Source organism: Rana temporaria, assembly GCF_905171775.1.
Source record: "Rana temporaria chromosome 4 unlocalized genomic scaffold, aRanTem1.1 chr4r, whole genome shotgun sequence".
Taxonomy (NCBI): domain Eukaryota; kingdom Metazoa; phylum Chordata; class Amphibia; order Anura; family Ranidae; genus Rana; species Rana temporaria.
In genome coordinates this window covers 164,135-184,072 of record NW_024404452.1, presented here as the reverse complement: position 1 = coordinate 184,072, position 19,938 = coordinate 164,135, and the positions used below count along the sequence as shown (strand labels likewise).

At 51.4% G+C, this 19,938-nt stretch overlaps 1 protein-coding gene across 2 annotated transcripts in view; it reads right to left on the bottom strand.

Annotated features, from left to right (window-relative positions):
• LOC120921789 (NACHT, LRR and PYD domains-containing protein 3-like) overlaps positions 1-12,227 on the bottom strand; it is a 62,826-nt gene extending 50,599 nt beyond the window's left edge. For both annotated transcript variants that reach the window (XM_040334294.1, XM_040334293.1), the window contains exons 1-2: positions 12,172-12,227; positions 7,634-7,675 (exon numbers count right to left, since the gene is read on the bottom strand). In XM_040334294.1, coding sequence (XP_040190228.1) covers positions 7,634-7,675; positions 12,172-12,190 — 61 coding nt within the window. In that variant the 5' untranslated portion in view covers positions 12,191-12,227. The remainder of the gene's footprint in view (positions 1-7,633; positions 7,676-12,171) is intronic.
• Positions 12,228-19,938: the final 7,711 nt, after the last annotated feature.

Genomic DNA, 19,938 nt, shown 5'->3' with positions numbered 1-19,938 from the left:
GCTCCTATCCCAGATGCTAAGAACCTTTTTGTCAATGGTTCCAGGTACTACACCCCAGATGGTAAGCCATGCACAGGTTATGCAGTGACCACAGTCCCACATGTCAAGGTTATTGCCATATGAGGTTTGTTTGGAGGTCAACCAAAACCAGAGTTGTACTTTCCTCATTAGCTGTCACCCACATTCTCAGATGATGGGGTAGGTGCAGTCACTGTAATAAGAACTTCAAAGGGTCCACCACAGGGTTCACCAGTCCCTCCTGGACCCTGACACAATAACCAGTTTACATTTTTTCCCAACCAGGTGACTGGGTCGATGTAAAGAAGCTTGAGGCACAAAACCAAGAAGCTGCTCAACCACACCAAAGAATTGAGGAGTATCTTAATTTTATTTATATTTTTTTGTTTAGTATATCTTAGCAAGGGTAACGATGAAAAGCATCCCAACTTATTGTTTAAAGTGTATTCTCCAACTAGCTAAGAAAGTGACTGCGAGCTTTAGTGCCCCAGTGATGACAGCAGTACATGAGATAAACATATATATATATATGTTTATTTATGATGTTCATATTGGTATGAGGAGTTTTGACAAACTAGTAAAGACTCCAAACAAACAGACACTTGTCAATAGAATTTAACGATACATTCTTAGAGGGTAACATTTAAAAAAAAAATTAGTTTTGGTAGAGTTGATAACTTTGTAGGGTCCACCACCTGTAAAGAAGGTATAAGGCCCCTTACACACGACCGAGGAACTCGACGTGCCAAACACATCGAGTTCCTCATCGAGTTCAGGGTGGAAGCCGCCGAGGAGCTCGGCGGGTCGACTTTCCTCATTGAACAACGAGGAAATAGAGAACATGTTCTCTTTTCGGCCCGACGAGTTCCTCGACGGGTTCCTCGCTGAAAAGTGTACACACGACCGAGTTTCTCGCCAGAATCGAGCTCCGACCGAGTTTCTGGCTGAATTCTGCCGAGAAACTCGGTCGTGTGTACGGGGCCTAACAGTTAATCTAACCAACAAAACCCCTGTTTTCTTTAACACCAATAGATCAGATTACATCTGTTGGAAAGAAGGGTGTGACGTTCAGACCAAGGGACCCATCCCCCAATCTATCCTGTTACTACTCAATGCACGTAACTGTCAGAGTGATTCGACTCTGAGTGGCCCCTATTACTTCTTATGCGGTACCTTAGCTTATAAGGTAATCCCCCCTAATGCAAGAGGTTCATGTGTCCTGGTGAAACTAGTCCCAGCATCTTACACCGCGGATGATCGGGAGGATCTGATTGTTCACCAACTCCGACCAGGCCTGGGCATGGTTTCCTGCTTGGACGGGTGGGGGATTGAACTTATGAAATGATTGAACAATTTCTCATCCATTGTGGATGGGGATGTTCAGTGAAACTGTAGAGGCTGTAAGGGAAATATCACAGGAACAACGGCAGATCAATACCCTTCTTTTACAGAAAAAGATGACCCTTGATTATCTGTTAACATTCAAGAGGGGTTTCTGTGAAATCATAGGTAAAGATTGTTGTACCTGGATTGATGGATTGAGGATACCAGTGACAAAGTTCAGGCCCATATGGATAAGGCTAGATTCCTGCAAGGCAAAGCCAGAGCTATAGCTAGTGAGGGATGGAATCCTTTTAAGGGTTTGGGAAACTTTGGGGATTTTTTATTTTCCATCGTGTTTGAAGGAAGTAGGGGTGTATATACTCATGTCATTTTTGTTTCTACTCCTTCTATATGTCGTGATGAGGTGCTCCTGTTGCCTGATTGGACACGTGACCAGAGCTCCGAGTAGATGACCACATTTCCCTCAATGAGATAAGACGCCCCGAAGCCCAACCCACGTACAAGACACAGAGGACCCCAGACCGACTGGCGAATACTACAGCTCACCATGTTGTGTCCTCCTTATAAGTCATCTCTCCTGAAGAACAGAGTCTACATGTCAAGCCGTGTTTCCCTTTTTTTACAAACTCATATGGACTGTAAGGACTGATTAATTTCCAGGTGTAAGAAGAAGATCAAGATTCATCGAGGGACGCATGGGAGCATATGACAAAAAAGAAAGGACTGTTGTGGAAATGTTATTGTATAAGATTTATGTGGACATTTTATTCTAGGATGTGTGTTTTATAGATTGTCATATGTCTCCCTGTGTCTGATTTAATCGAGGAGCACTCTAGCAGAGCGCACTTGGGTTGAATCGGGACCAGCGGTAACAACATTCAGTATGAAAACCTTCTCATGGGATTGGAGACGTGTTCTCGGTGTGTGTGGACTTTTGTTGGTTTGTAGGTATCAAGCGCAATGCGCTGGGCTTCTTGCCTTCAAATGTCTATACAAAATAGAGAAGCGAAGTCCGCATAACGAGAGAAACCTATTATATCTCTCTTGCGGACTTCGTTATCCCCTTTTGGATACATATCTGTTTTTATAAGAGGACATTGATATCTGCCTTGCCGGTGTACTTGTACCGGATATTGACAACAGCAGTGGCAATGTCCCCGCAGATTGTCTCAAGCCTGTAAGAACAAGTAGAATGATCTTACTATATACTGTTTACTTTGAACAGTATTGAGTGGGCTCCATGCTGATTAAGATGGTGGATGTTCATGCATGCGGTTGGGCGGGGGAAGCAGTGTTCATTCCTCAAGTGGATGGGGCGTGTGCACTTCCTCCCCCTTCCCTCCTGTGAGTGCGCTCCCCTTTACTGTTTGTTATTTCCTGTGATGTCATTTTGTATTGAGGAAGCGATTGGCTATTGTGGCCATCACTTCCTGTTTGTCATTCTTTTGTTTCCGATGAATAAAAAGCCCAAATGTCTGTGCTCTGGGACAGTCTGATCAATATTCCTATCGCACACGTTCCTGGCAAGAAATGGCTCATAAAATGGTGGGTGCTGCAACGATTACCAGTTGGGTTCTGGAAACATCAAACAAGCGTAAATATTCACCAGCACACCATGGATTGACAAGTTCCGTCCAAAAGGTATTTAATGAAAAAGATCACATCACAAGGGATAGTGCAACGTGTCAGAGCCACGCAGGGCCCCTTCGCCAGGCATGTAATAAGGTGCAACAGTGTCAAAGCAGAATATAAATACAATAGCCACCAATCAAAACATGTAAAAGTTGAAAAAAATGAAAGAAAGGGTTTATACACCTTTTGGATGGAAGTTGTCAATCCATGGTGTGCTGGCGAGTATGTACGTGCTTTGTGTGCATTTAGACGCTGGAAGTGCACATTTTGGCACAGTGTGGATTTGTGTACAAAGCCCAAGGAAATTTTGCCACATTGCTGCCCCCCCCCCCCCCCCCCGGTTCGGTTTGCAGTAGAACATGCGAACAAGCAAAACATTTGTTTGAACACGCAAACACCGTTAAAGTCTATGGGACACGAAAATGAAAAATCAAAAGTGCTAATTTTAAGGCTAATATTTAATGTATTGCCATAAAAAGTGTTTGGGGACCGGGTCCTGCTCCTGCCCCAGGGGACATGTATCAATGCAAAAAAATGTTTTAAAGACGCCCATTTTTTCGGGAGCAGTTATTTTAATAATGCTTAAAGTGAAACAATAAAAGTGAAATATTCCTTTAAGTATCGTGCCTGGGGGTGTCTATAGTATGCCTGTAAAGTAGCGCATCTGTGCGATGTGTATTATACCGTATTTTCCGGCGTATAAGATGACTGGGCGTATAAGACGACCCCCTAATTTTCCAGGAAAAAATTTGGTTTTGGGATATACTCACTGTATAAGACTACCCCCTTCTTACTAGTCTTTCTGGAAGCTGAGGGGTAGCCAGAACTGCTGACAGAAGCTTTTTTCAAATCTCTCTCTGTGCCATCACTTGCCCCCTCTCTGTGCCATCACTTGCCCCCTCACTGTGCCATCACTTGCCCCCTCTCTGCCATCACTTGCCCCCTCTCTGCCATCACTTGCCCCCTCTCTGTGCCATCACTTGCCCCCTCTCTGTGCCATCACTTGCCCCCTCACTGTCCCATCACTTGCCCCCTCACTGTGCCATCACTTGCCCCCTATCTCTGCCATCACTTGCCCCCTCTCTCTGCCATCACTTGCCCCCTCTCTGTTCCATCACTTGCCCCCACTGTGCCTGAACTTGCCCCCCAGTGCCATCACTCACTTTTTTTTCAGGCGGTGCGGTGCGGTGACAGTCTCCGTGCGGCGTGCGTCAATGATTTAAAAGACGCGCCTTCTCCTCAGACTGTCCTGTGTTAGGCGGAAGACAAATCTTCCCAGCAGCGCCTCTGTTCTTTGTTCCGCCTATCACGGACGTCTTCTCATTTCGTCCGAGGATGAGAAGGCATCTGTGATAGGAGGAACAAAGAACAGAGGCGCTGCTGGGAAGATTTGTGTTCCACCTATCACAGAACACGCTGAGAAGAAGGAGCGTCTTTTAAATCAGTGACGCTGGCAGCACCCGGAGACTGTCCCCGCACCGCACCGCCCTGTCAGGAAAAAAGTGAGTGATGGCAGAGACCGTACCCGGCGTATAAGACGACCCCCGCCTTTGGATGCATTTTTTTGCATCCAGAAAGTCGTCTTATACGCCGGAAAATACGGTAGTATCGCAGCAAAATGACATTTCTAAAGGAGAAAATGTCATTTAAAATTGCTTGTGGCTATAATGTATTGTCAGATCCCAGCAATATAGATAAAAAAATCAGTGTGGGTTCCCCCAATCCATAACAGGCCGTTTGGGTCTGGTATGAATATTAAGGGTAACCGTGTCAAAAAAAAATGCAAATCCATACCAGACCCTTATTTGAGCACGCAACTTGGCATGCCACAGGAAAAGGATGGTGAGAGAGCGCCTCCCTCCTGAACAGTACCAAGCCATATGCCCTCAACATGGGGAGGGGGTCCCCAGGCAGGGGGGTTTATCGGAATCTGGAAACCCTATTTGAAAATTGGCCCCCAGATCCCCCCTATGTGAATGGGGATCGGGTACATTGTACCCCTACCCATTCACCAAAAAAAGTGTCAAAAAAGTAAAAATGACACGAATCAGTTTATCCCACGATGTAAATCCATCGCCAATCAGGGCGCCGATGGACCCTATAAATTGAGAGGATGTGACGTGGTACTGTCTCTCGTCCCCTCCCTTTCCTGGCCTGTCAGGTTGTGTGCTCAGATAAGGGTCTAGTATGGATTTTGAGGGGACCCTACACATTTTTTTTATTTTTGGTGCAGGGTTCTTCTTTAAATTCATATCAGACCTGACCCCCACACCATTCCGCTTAACCACTTCAATACACTGTGTTATATATACACTACACTGCCTGCACTGACTGAATATAGATTCAAAACTGAATATCTAGTCTACACTAAATGCAGAGTGTGTATATATATATATATATATATATATATATATATATATATACACACACACACACACACATACATACACTGCCACTAACTAACCTGCTTGCCTAATTGCCCTAACTAAAACTATCTCTCTCCACACACTATACACGACTGCCGTGCAGGCAGCCTTATATAGTGGGCGGCGTGGACTTAGTCCCCCTAAACCATGAGTGACCAAAGACACTCTGCCTTTGGCCAATTATGGCCCTCTCATCAGAGTGCGCTGTGATTGGCCAAAGAATGTAGGTTAGGTGCATGTTTTGGCCAATCATCATACAGCAATGCACTGTGATCTCGATGGGGTGTTCCGCGGCACTTGAATTTGCCCCGACCACCCCCAAAAAAATTCTGTTTGGCGAATAGTTGGACACCGAGCTCATCCCTAGTACTGAGGTTTGTCACCATCCCACAGGTACAAGAATGGAGCCCTAAAAGAAGATATCCCATGAAATACAGAAGGATGGTGGAGGCCTCCAAACTATGGACACACCATCCAGAGAAGCCCGGAGCAAGACGCAAGCTAGGCGTAGGGCTGGCATGACAGGGTAGCAGGGCAAAACACCAGTGATAGGGGTTAAAATGAAGGGAGTGTATCTGGCCAGGGTAGGGGGTGGCCTCGTAAGTTTATTCCTGGTCGTAGGAGGGGCCAGGGTTTGGTGGTCGCAGGTCACCGGATGAAGAAGGAGCTCCCACCCTCCCACCCTATTTTTTGTTTTGGAATGTATATGTGACGGTAAGGAGTAGCGGTTGGGGACCTTTGGAGGCATTCAAAATTAAAACCAATATGGCATAAGTGCGGAACCATCATGGTATGGGATCCTCGGTTGATGCCAGTTATCCAAGGTTTAACTGGCATTGGGAGATGGGTATCAGTGTTGGAAGGTGCAGAGTGGTATTGTCCTTGAGTCGGCGTGCTGCGACTGGGGACCTTGTGTGGCCACGCTGATGCAAAGAAAATTTGGTCAGTGCCTTCAATGATCCTCAACATGGTTACGCTTTGTCTGGGAAAATATTGTTTGTAAATAAATGTTATGGTTAAAATGTTAATAAAATGTCCGATGCGGCCAATTTACTCCAAAATGGGTGTCATCTGGTTATTTAACCGCGACCCGGTCCGAAGCTCCGTGGCCGCGGGACCCGCGGACCCGATCGCCGCCGGTGTCTCGTGATCGGTCACAGGAGCTGAAGAACGGGGAGAGGTGTGTGTAAACACCTTCCCCGTTCTTCACAGTGGCAATGTCACTGATCGTGTGTTCCCTGATATAGGGAAAGGTGATCAGTGACGTCACACGTCCAGCCCCGCCCCCCTACAGTTAGAAACACATATGAGGTCACACTTAACCCCTACAGCGCCCCCTAGTGGTTGACTCCTAAACTGCAATTGTCATTTTCACAGTAAACAATGCATTTTTATAGCATTTTTTGCTGTGAAAATGACAATGGTCCCAAAAATGTGTCAAAATTGTCTGAAGTGTCTGCCATAATGTCGCAGTCACTGATCGCCGACGCCGCCATTAGTAGTAAAAAAAAAAATAATAATAAAAATGCAATAAAACTATCCCCTATTTTGTAAACGCTATACATTTTGCGCAAACCAATCAATAAACGCTTATTGCGATTTTTTTTACCAAAAATATGTAGAAGAATACGTATCGGCCTAAACTGAGGAAAAAAATAAAATTTATATTTTTTTGGGGGATATTTATTATAGCAAAAAGTAAAACATATTGATTTTTTTTCAAAATTGTCGCTCTATTTTTGTTTATAGCGCAAAAAATAAAAATCGCAGAGGTGATCAAATACCACCACAAGAAATCTCTATCTGTAGGAAAAAAAGGACGCCAATTTTGTTTGGGAGCCACGTCGCACGACCGCGCAATTGTCAGTTAAAGTGACACAGTGGCGAAGCGCAAAAACTGTCCAGGTCCTTTAGCTGCCTAAAGGTCTGGGTCTTAAGTGGTTAAGAGGGGATGTAGGGTGAATGGTATTATAAGTAATAGGAAGTTTGCATCTGTCTTACCATAGTCAAGACTAAAGCTAGGATCACGTTGTATTGGGTCGATGCAGGTGTGTTTGTGTGGAGACAGTAACCTATTCATCTGTGTGTTTTGTTTGTGGGTCGGGGGAAGGTGCAATTTACACAATTCCTGAACCCACCACAGTGTGAGCCGAAAACACAACAAGATGTTCATCCAGAAGAGATTTCATATCAGACGTGGACGTCCTACTAACCTGATAATCTGTTGTCGAGTTTCCTCTTCTTCCCCAGATTGGCTGGAAAAGAAAAATATATATTTAGGTGGATTTACAGAACCCATATGAGGGTTTTCCTGGAATACGGCCTCAGATGTGGAGGTTCTGTGAGATATTACACCCAGGGCCGCTAATAAGCCAGGGCCCGGCCAGCAGGGGAGGTGGGGGCCCGGGCAATCTAGGATGAAATAATAATAATAATAAAAAAAAAAAAAGAGAAAAAAAAAAAAGCTCTCCAACAAGCAATCACCTTACAACAACCTAACCAAGCCCCCCCCCCCCCCAGCCTCACTTCGACTTGTCAGCGTTTTTTCTTAAAGTTTCTGGTTTCCTCGTGTGACAGGAGGGCCCGTGGAGGGTGACTGAGAAAATATGTCTTGGATTACTTAAAATGGGACAGTAATATTTCTCCACAATATCTCCCAGGATAGATGTAAAGACTATTCTTGGTTTGTTTGATTCTGAACTCCACATGTTAGGTGAGAGACCCGATCACATTGGCCTCTGTACTCCTGCTGGAGCTCCTGCTATTGTGAGAAGGTGTCCTGTGTTTACACTTATGATAATGCATCATCTACTGTGTGAAGCTCGGTGACAACAAGTCTGACCTGTAGTGACATCCTGATTTATCATAACAATACCCAGGAGGGCACCGAGTCACATCGGCTGTTTTAAGGGATTAGTTAATTAGCTCATGTTAATTGATGTTTCTGGTTACAAGTGTATTCTTAAAGTATTTTGAGCAGGAGGGGGGGAACCTCCTCTTCTACTGTATATAAAACTTGTATTCTGGTTCTAATAAACAGTCCATGTTCAGCAGACAAACGAGTATCGTCTTGTTTGTAGTTGTCAGCGGTTGGAATATCTGATATCTATATTCAGACTGGGAGGAAGTTGTATATGAAGAAAGCACTCAAGGGGAGTGTGGGGACGTTTCGTTACACCCCTGTATAGTTTTTCTTCTGGGTGTGCGGGAGGGACTATTTCTTATATTTCAGGCGCATGGTACTTGCGCAGCCGTTCCACATGTCAGTGCTGGTTCAAGTCCCAGCCTGCATATTGCCTTCTCCGGCGGAGCGATTTATCTCCAATCTGAGACTGGAGAAGCAGTGAGGCGAATGGCAGCGTCGGAGGAATCATCTCAGCTTGTTCAGATAAGCTTTAAAACAAAACCTGGAAGCTGATTGGTTTCTATGCAGAGCTGCACCAGATTTTGTACTTTCCGGTTTTAGTAAATCCCCCCCTCCCCCATTGTGTTTGTGTCCCCTAAAAATGAATGAGGGTATTATTTACTGAAAACATAAGCTTTATAAACTTTTGTACTGATATTGTCAGACATAAAGTGGAACTACCACCATTTTATTCTCCAGGGTGTCTGCTCTCAGACAATATATCATGTTTGGGGGTTTTGATAATCTTCAGGCCTAAACTGATTTTTTAATCCTGTGTTCAATTAATGCAAAAACAGCTCTGGCAGCGCAAGTGTTAAAACTCATAACTCTCCCAGCCACTTTGTGTACATGGACGGGGACTCCCAGCCAGTGAATGAATGGTGGCTGGTGATGTCACCGGTTGCTAAGGACACGGCAGGTGCCAGCAGCTGACCACTTCCTTACCAGCCTAGATAGCAAAAGACGTAAGCAGAAGAATATGGTGGTGGGAGAAATCCCCGGCTGGACCGGCTGAAAGTTCACATTCTGATGAACAAACAAAGTTCCATCTGAACCTGTGATTGGTCTGCAGAGCTCATCCCTATTCCCCACCAGTCCTGGTAACAACCGCTCCCCATTCCTTGCAATCATATTAAAGGGACAGGAAGTGATGGAACCCCCTGTAGCGGTCACCACCGTTTATGATATTCCCATTCCATCGCCCCACGACAGCTTATCCGACAATCTACAATCCAGCAGACAGGACCCATTGGATTTTCCCCAGTCCACTGCGCGGGACTTGGGAGCAGCAACGCCACGCCAAGGCCCCAATGATGTTGCTGTCCATTCATACCACATTCACACGGTCATAGGGATAACCGCTCCCTGACGAACCAAGGTGACCCCTGCCAGCTGACACGCCTTGCTGGCAGAAAAGTCACACATACACACACTCACACACCAGTCACACAGTCGCAATGACCTCACCGGGCAAACCCTGCCCCTGCAAAATGGTGTCCAGGCACTAATTCTGCAGTCCTCACCGTGGGCATGGTGCTGTGACATCCGTGAAAGAAAAAAAAAAGGGCATCATGCCATTATTAGCTATGGCATGCCCTTACAGGTGCACGGCACCAAAAATAAAAAGAAAAGCTCAAACTCTGAGCTGCACTTGTCCTCAGGCCAGTCATTTGCCCTCTTGCGGGCCAGGCCTCGTGCCAAGGGTTCGGCTCCGCAGCTGTCGTGTTGACGTCTCGGGTGGGGGGGTGGTGCATCACCTGGGCTAACGCTCCTGCAGTTTGTGGCGGATGTTTCCTTGCATCCCCTCTAAGGCAATTGCAATGCGTGTCAGGACGCTATTTGTCTCTGCCTGCAACTGACACTGCCGGGCGTTCTGGCGCTAGAGGCGCCTGTTCTGGCGACCCTCCATCTGGATAGCGGCAGTGTTGGCCTGCACGACCACGCCCAGGCTCTTAACCTCCACCACAATGCCTGCTGCTGTGGCCTGTAGCTCCCCCATAGCCACGGTGTTCCGATCCAGGCTCGCCTGCACATCAGATGTGGAGGGACCTCCTGCTACCATGTGGTGACGCATGGCATCAAGGGTCTCGGATTGGTCACATAGGCATGTGGCCATGGCTGCACAGTTTGCATTTACCTCCTGCAGGCAGTCGGAGATGGAGCTGGTATGCTCAGCCTGTTGGCTGAGGCACTGCAGCATAGCGGCTGCGGTGCCCTGCACAGCCACTGTACACGCAGCCTGGGTTTGCGCCGAGGACCCAACAAATGAGGCCAGGCTGTCAGTGACACAGTGGAGGTCACAAGCAATATCGGCCATGTGCTGTGTCTGCTCCCTCTCCAGCCCTTCTGGGAGGGATCCGGCTACACCCCTGGTCTTCCTCAGAGCCTTCCTTGGAGATGGAGAGGCTTGTGTCCGTCTGGATGGGGTAGCCCTTGAGGGGGTTCCCCTGGACAGGGTAGCCCTTGAGGGGGTTCCCCTAGACGGGGTAACCCTTGAGGGGGTTCCCCTGGACGGGGTAGCCCTTGAGGGCGTTCCCCTGGACGGGGTAGCCCTTGAGGGGGTTCCCCTGATGGGAGTCGAGGTCTCAGAGGGTCGGGGGAAGATGGAAGCCTCCTCAAGGTAGAGGCATTCCTCAAGATGGATATCCACCGTCTCCTCCACAACTACCTCTAGAGCAGAGGTGTGGGCACTCCCCTCCACCGATAGATCATGGCTTCCCAGGGGGTCAGGCTGAGGCTGATGTTCCGGGGATGGCATGGGTCGGACACAGGCAGACGATGGCCCAGCTCCATCCAGCACATCTGTGGATGACACAAAACATTCACATGTTGGTGGACCCACACACTTGTCACATGTTCCCTTGCACCCCCTCACATGCTACACACCGGATGGGGGATAAAACACACTTACCTCTCCTCAAGTCCTGATCACTGGAGTCAAAGCCTTCCAGGCCCTCCACCTGCTCCAGACAGCTGGCAATCACCTCCTCCTCAGGTGTCAACTTGAGAGAAGTAGCTGGTTCGCCTCCCATGCCCCTGGAGGTAGGCATCATTCTTTGAGATGGCTGAGGTCAGGATCGCCCTCTCATCTGCTGAGAAATTCTTCTTTCTCCACTCTATGACCACCTCAGTATCTGACATGGCTCAGACCGCAAAAGTACTCTGCTCCAGGGGGAAGACAAGCTGGTGTACTTTTGCGCTGGACGGGCGTATGGCTGGGCGTACTTATGTGTTCGGCGTAAGCCGGTGGGCCGGCGTATCTTAGGCAGTTGCGCCGGCGTTGTGAGCATGCGCATAGGGGTGATGTGCATGCGTCACGGCGCAAGCGCCGTTCATGATACGCCGGGCGTAAGTCACTGCACCACGCTCGGACCATCATTTGCATGGGGTCACACCCACTTCCACCTACGCCGGCCTGCGCCTTCAAAACCTACGCCACGCCGATGCAGCGTTGGGAGCAAGAGCTTGCTGAATGCGGTGCTTGCCTCTCCACGCTGCGTCGGCGTAGCGTACAGGGGATACGCTACGGCGGCGTAATGTGCGTCTGCTGTCTGTGAATCCGGGCCAAAGTTTCCAGAGCTCTCCAAGGTAAGCTGAGTTGCACAAACCCCCCACCCAAAGTGACTCCTGTCACAGAGTCAAACATTCATATACATTCCGAAAAGCCAGTCCTTCTATTATCCTAATAGAAGACGACCCTGAGGAAGTCTACTGGCTCCAAGACTGGACTGACTGGTGCCTGAATGGTATAGGTATCTGCCCCCCTTCTGTTCTACATTATATTTATAGAAATACATTCTACAACACAAGTCACACCAACGACCTCTCCGGGATGGTAGTTCTCACCTCCAGAAGTGGACCCCATTGTCCATCATAGGAGACCCCCCGATCAGATGAGGACCTGGAATTAAAATGAGACAATTATTATAACTAAACTGATTACATTGTAACACTTTATAATAAATCCAGACATTAGACCTCTGGAGTGATATCACAGCTAGATGAATACCCAACACAGACTGTAGATGACTCAATAAGAGCCCCCCTTACATCAGGAATTTTCTTTTCTTTATAGAAATCATAGGCCTGCGCAGCCTATTGCATTAGGGTGTGCACCCCAAAGCTTAATGAGCATATATATATATATATCTAAGTGCGATGAGGACAGAAAGGGACGCCAGGGACAGAGAGGGACTTAGTGCGATGAGGACAGAGAGGGATGCTGGGGATACACAGAGGGACGCAGTGAGATGAGGACAGAGAGGGATGCTGGGGACACACAGAGGGACGCAGTGAGATGAGGACAGAGAGGGATGCAAGGGACACACAGAGAGCGATGCTGGGGACACACAGAGGGACGCAGTGAGATGAGGACAGAGAGGGATGCTGGGGACACACAGAGAGGGATGCTGGGGATACACAGAGGGATGCAGTGAGATGAGGACAGAGAGGGATGCTGGGGATACACAGAGGGATGCAGTGAGATGAGGACAGAGAGGGATGCTGGGGACACACAGAGGGACGCAGTGAGATGAGGACAGAGAGGGATGCTGGGGACACACAGAGGGATGCAGTGAGATGAGGACAGAGAGGGATGCTGGGGACACACAGAGGGATGCAGTGAGATGAGGACAGAGAGGGATGCTGGGGACACACAGAGGGACGCAGTGAGATGAGGACAGAGAGGGATGCTGGGGACACACAGAGGGATGCAGTGAGATGAGGACAGAGAGGGATGCTGGCGATACACAGAGGGACGCAGTGAGATGAGGACAGAGAGGGATGCAAGGGACACACAGAGAGGGATGCTGGGGACACACAGAGGGACGCAGTGAGATGAGGACAGAGAGGGATGCTGGGGACACACAGAGGGACGCAGTGAGATGAGGACAGAGAGGGATGCTGGGGATACACAGAGGGACGCAGTGAGATGAGGACAGAGAGGGATGCAAGGGACACACAGAGAGGGATGCTGGGGACACACAGAGGGACGCAGTGAGATGAGGACAGAGAGGGATGCTGGGGACACACAGTGAGCGATGCTGGGGACACACAGAGGGACGCAGTGAGATGAGGACAGAGAGGGATGCTGGGGATACACAGAGGGACGCAGTGAGATGAGGACAGAGAGGGATGCTGGGGATACACAGAGGGATGCAGTGAGATGAGGACAGAGAGGGATGCAAGGGACACACAGAGAGGGATGCTGGGGACACACAGAGGGATGCAGTGAGATGAGGACAGAGAGGGATGCAAGGGACACACAGAGAGGGATGCTGGGGACACACAGAGGGACGCAGTGAGATGAGGACAGAGAGGGATGCTGGGGACACACAGAGGGACGCAGTGAGATGAGGACAGAGCGGGATGCTGGGGACACACAGAGAGGGATGCTGGGGACACACAGAGGGATGCAGTGAGATGAGGACAGAGAGGGATGCTGGGGACACACAGAGGGATGCAGTGAGATGAGGACAGAGAGGGATGCTGGGGACACACAGAGGGATGCAGTGAGATGAGGACAGAGAGTGATGCTGGGGACACACAGAGGGATGCAGTGAGATGAGGACAGAGAGGGATGCTGGGGACACACAGAGAGCGATGCTGGGGACACACAGAGGGATGCAGTGAGATGAGGACAGAGAGGGATGCTGGGGACACACAGAGAGCGATGCTGGGGACACACAGAGGGACGCAGTGCGATGAGGACAGAGAGGGATGCTGGGGATACACAGAGGGACGCAGTGAGATGAGGACAGAGAGGGATGCAAGGGACACACAGAGAGTGATGCTGGGGACACACAGAGGGACGCAGTGAGATGAGGACAGAGAGGGATGCAAGGGACACACAGAGAGGGATGCTGGGGACACACAGAGGGACGCAGTGAGATGAGGACAGAGAGGGATGCTGGGGACACACAGAGGGACGCAGTGCGATGAGGACAGAGAGGGATGCTGGGGATACACAGAGGGACGCAGTGAGATGAGGACAGAGAGGGATGCAAGGGACACACAGAGAGGGATGCTGGGGACACACAGAGGGACGCAGTGAGATGAGGACAGAGAGGGATGCTGGGGACACACAGTGAGCGATGCTGGGGACACACAGAGGGACGCAGTGAGATGAGGACAGAGAGGGATGCTGGGGATACACAGAGGGACGCAGTGAGATGAGGACAGAGAGGGATGCTGGGGATACACAGAGGGATGCAGTGAGATGAGGACAGAGAGGGATGCAAGGGACACACAGAGAGGGATGCTGGGGACACACAGAGGGATGCAGTGAGATGAGGACAGAGAGGGATGCAAGGGACACACAGAGAGGGATGCTGGGGACACACAGAGGGATGCAGTGAGATGAGGACAGAGAGGGATGCAAGGGACACACAGAGAGGGATGCTGGGGACACACAGAGGGACGCAGTGAGATGAGGACAGAGAGGGATGCTGGGGACACACAGAGGGACGCAGTGAGATGAGAACAGAGCGGGATGCTGGGGACACACAGAGAGGGATGCTGGGGACACACAGAGGGACGCAGTGAGATGAGGACAGAGAGGGATGCTGGGGACACACAGAGGGATGCAGTGAGATGAGGACAGAGAGGGATGCTGGGGACACACAGAGGGATGCAGTGAGATGAGGACAGAGAGGGATGCTGGGGACACACAGAGGGATGCAGTGAGATGAGGACAGAGAGGGATGCAAGGGACACACAGAGAGTGATGCTGGGGACACACAGAGGGATGCAGTGAGATGAGGACAGAGAGGGATGCTGGGGACACACAGAGAGCGATGCTGGGGACACACAGAGGGATGCAGTGAGATGAGGACAGAGAGGGATGCTGGGGACACACAGAGGGACGCAGTGCGATGAGGACAGAGAGGGATGCTGGGGATACACAGAGGGACGCAGTGAGATGAGGACAGAGAGGGATGCAAGGGACACACAGAGAGGGATGCTGGGGACACACAGAGGGACGCAGTGAGATGAGGACAGAGAGGGATGCTGGGGATACACAGAGGGACGCAGTGAGATGAGGACAGAGAGGGATGCAAGGGACACACAGAGAGGGATGCTGGGGACACACAGAGGGACGCAGTGAGATGAGGACAGAGAGGGATGCTGGGGACACACAGAGGGACGCAGTGAGATGAGGACAGAGAGTGATGCTGGGGACACACAGAGGGACGCAGTGAGATGAGGACAGAGAGGGATGCAAGGGACACACAGAGAGTGATGCTGGGGACACACAGAGGGACGCAGTGAGATGAGGACAGAGAGGGATGCTGGGGACACACAGAGGGACGCAGTGAGATGAGGACAGAGAGGGATGCTGGGGACACACAGAGGGATGCAAGGGACACACAGAGGGATGCAGTGAGATGAGGACAGAGAGGGATGCTGGGGACACACAGAGGGATGCAAGGGACACACAGAGGGATGCAGTGAGATGAGGACAGAGAGGGATGCTGGGGACACACAGAGAGTGATGCTGGGGACACACAGAGGGATGCAGTGAGATGAGGACAGAGAGGGATGCTGGGGACACACAGAGGGATGCAGTGAGATGAGGACAGAGAGGGATGCAAGGGACACACAGAGAGTGATGCTGGGGACACACAGAGGGATGCAGTGAGATGAGGACAGAGAGGGATGCAAGGGACACACAGAGAGTGATGCTGGGGACACACAGAGGGACGCAGTGAGATGAGGACAGAGAGGGATGCTGGGGACACACAGAGGGACGCAGTGAGATGAGGACAGAGAGGGATGCAAGGGACACACAGAGAGGGATGCTGGGGACACACAGAGGGATGCAGTGAGATGAGGACAGAGAGGGATGCTGGGGACACACAGAGAGCGATGCTGGGGACACACAGAGGGATGCAGTGAGATGAGGACAGAGAGCGATGCTGGGGACACACAGAGGGATGCAGTGAGATGAGGACAGAGAGGGATGCTGGGGACACACAGAGAGCGATGCTGGGGACACACAGAGGGACGCAGTGAGATGAGGACAGAGCGGGATGCAAGGGACACACAGTGAGCGATGCTGGGGACACACAGAGGGACGCAGTGAGATGAGGACAGAGAGGGATGCAAGGGACACACAGAGAGTGATGCTGGGGACACACAGAGGGACGCAGTGAGATGAGGACAGAGAGGGATGCAAGGGACACACAGAGAGTGATGCTGGGGACACACAGAGGGACGCAGTGAGATGAGGACAGAGAGGGATGCTGGGGACACACAGAGGGATGCAGTGAGATGAGGACAGAGAGGGATGCTGGGGACACACAGAGGGATGCAGTGAGATGAGGACAGAGAGGGATGCTGGGGACACACAGAGGGACGCAGTGAGATGAGGACAGAGAGGGATGCTGGGGACACACAGAGGGATGCAGTGAGATGAGGACAGAGAGGGATGCTGGGGACACACAGAGAGGGATGCTGGGGACACACAGAGGGACGCAGTGAGATGAGGACAGAGAGGGATGCTGGGGACACACAGAGAGGGATGCTGGGGATACACAGAGGGATGCAGTGAGATGAGGACAGAGAGGGATGCTGGGGACACACAGAGGGATGCAGTGAGATGAGGACAGAGAGGGATGCAAGGGACACACAGAGAGTGATGCTGGGGACACACAGAGGGACGCAGTGAGATGAGGACAGAGAGGGATGCAAGGGACACACAGAGAGTGATGCTGGGGACACACAGAGGGACGCAGTGAGATGAGGACAGAGAGGGATGCAAGGGACACACAGAGAGGGATGCTGGGGACACACAGAGGGACGCAGTGAGATGAGGACAGAGAGGGATGCTGGGGACACACAGAGGGACGCAGTGAGATGAGGACAGAGCGGGATGCTGGGGACACACAGAGAGGGATGCTGGGGACACACAGAGGGATGCAGTGAGATGAGGACAGAGAGGGATGCTGGGGACACACAGAGGGACGCAGTGAGATGAGGACAGAGAGGGATGCTGGGGACACACAGAGAGCGATGCTGGGGACACACAGAGGGATGCAGTGAGATGAGGACAGAGAGGGATGCTGGGGACACACAGAGAGCGATGCTGGGGACACACAGAGGGACGCAGTGCGATGAGGACAGAGAGGGATGCTGGGGATACACAGAGGGACGCAGTGAGATGAGGACAGAGAGGGATGCAAGGGACACACAGAGAGTGATGCTGGGGACACACAGAGGGACGCAGTGAGATGAGGACAGAGAGGGATGCAAGGGACACACAGAGAGGGATGCTGGGGACACACAGAGGGACGCAGTGAGATGAGGACAGAGAGGGATGCTGGGGACACACAGAGGGACGCAGTGCGATGAGGACAGAGAGGGATGCTGGGGATACACAGAGGGACGCAGTGAGATGAGGACAGAGAGGGATGCTGGGGATACACAGAGGGACGCAGTGAGATGAGGACAGAGAGGGATGCAAGGGACACACAGAGAGGGATGCTGGGGACACACAGAGGGACGCAGTGAGATGAGGACAGAGAGGGATGCTGGGGACACACAGTGAGCGATGCTGGGGACACACAGAGGGACGCAGTGAGATGAGGACAGAGAGGGATGCTGGGGATACACAGAGGGACGCAGTGAGATGAGGACAGAGAGGGATGCTGGGGACACACAGAGGGACGCAGTGAGATGAGGACAGAGAGGGATGCTGGGGATACACAGAGGGACGCAGTGAGATGAGGACAGAGAGGGATGCAAGGGACACACAGAGAGGGATGCTGGGGACACACAGAGGGATGCAGTGAGATGAGGACAGAGAGGGATGCAAGGGACACACAGAGAGGGATGCTGGGGACACACAGAGGGATGCAGTGAGATGAGGACAGAGAGGGATGCAAGGGACACACAGAGAGGGATGCTGGGGACACACAGAGGGACGCAGTGAGATGAGGACAGAGAGGGATGCTGGGGATACACAGAGGGACGCAGTGAGATGAGGACAGAGAGGGATGCAAGGGACACACAGAGAGTGATGCTGGGGACACACAGAGGGACGCAGTGAGATGAGGACAGAGAGGGATGCAAGGGACACACAGAGAGGGATGCTGGGGACACACAGAGGGACGCAGTGAGATGAGGACAGAGAGGGATGCTGGGGACACACAGAGGGACGCAGTGCGATGAGGACAGAGAGGGATGCTGGGGATACACAGAGGGACGCAGTGAGATGAGGACAGAGAGGGATGCTGGGGATACACAGAGGGACGCAGTGAGATGAGGACAGAGAGGGATGCAAGGGACACACAGAGAGGGATGCTGGGGACACACAGAGGGACGCAGTGAGATGAGGACAGAGAGGGATGCTGGGGACACACAGTGAGCGATGCTGGGGACACACAGAGGGACGCAGTGAGATGAGGACAGAGAGGGATGCTGGGGATACACAGAGGGACGCAGTGAGATGAGGACAGAGAGGGATGCTGGGGACACACAGAGGGATGCAAGGGACACACAGAGGGATGCAGTGAGATGAGGACAGAGAGGGATGCTGGGGACACACAGAGAGTGATGCTGGGGACACACAGAGGGATGCAGTGAGATGAGGACAGAGAGGGATGCTGGGGACACACAGAGGGATGCAGTGAGATGAGGACAGAGAGGGATGCAAGGGACACACAGAGAGTGATGCTGGGGACACACAGAGGGATGCAGTGAGATGAGGACAGAGAGGGATGCAAGGGACACACAGAGAGGGATGCTGGGGACACACAGAGGGACGCAGTGAGATGAGGACAGAGAGGGATGCTGGGGACACACAGAGGGACGCAGTGAGATGAGGACAGAGAGGGATGCAAGGGACACACAGAGAGGGATGCTGGGGACACACAGAGGGATGCAGTGAGATGAGGACAGAGAGGGATGCTGGGGACACACAGAGAGCGATGCTGGGGACACACAGAGGGACGCAGTGAGATGAGGACAGAGAGGGATGCAAGGGACACACAGAGAGTGATGCTGGGGACACACAGAGGGACGCAGTGAGATGAGGACAGAGAGGGATGCTGGGGACACACAGAGGGATGCAGTGAGATGAGGACAGAGAGGGATGCTGGGGACACACAGAGGGATGCAGTGAGATGAGGACAGAGAGGGATGCTGGGGACACACAGAGGGATGCAGTGAGATGAGGACAGAGAGGGATGCAAGGGACACACAGAGAGCGATGCTGGGGACACACAGAGGGACGCAGTGAGATGAGGACAGAGAGGGATGCTGGGGACACACAGAGGGATGCAGTGAGATGAGGACAGAGAGGGATGCTGGGGACACACAGAGGGATGCAGTGAGATGAGGACAGAGAGGGATGCTGGGGACACACAGAGGGATGCAGTGAGATGAGGACAGAGAGGGATGCTGGGGACACACAGAGAGGGATGCTGGGGACACACAGAGGGACGCAGTGAGATGAGGACAGAGAGGGATGCTGGGGACACACAGAGAGGGATGCTGGGGATACACAGAGGGATGCAGTGAGATGAGGACAGAGAGGGATGCTGGGGACACACAGAGGGATGCAGTGAGATGAGGACAGAGAGGGATGCAAGGGACACACAGAGAGTGATGCTG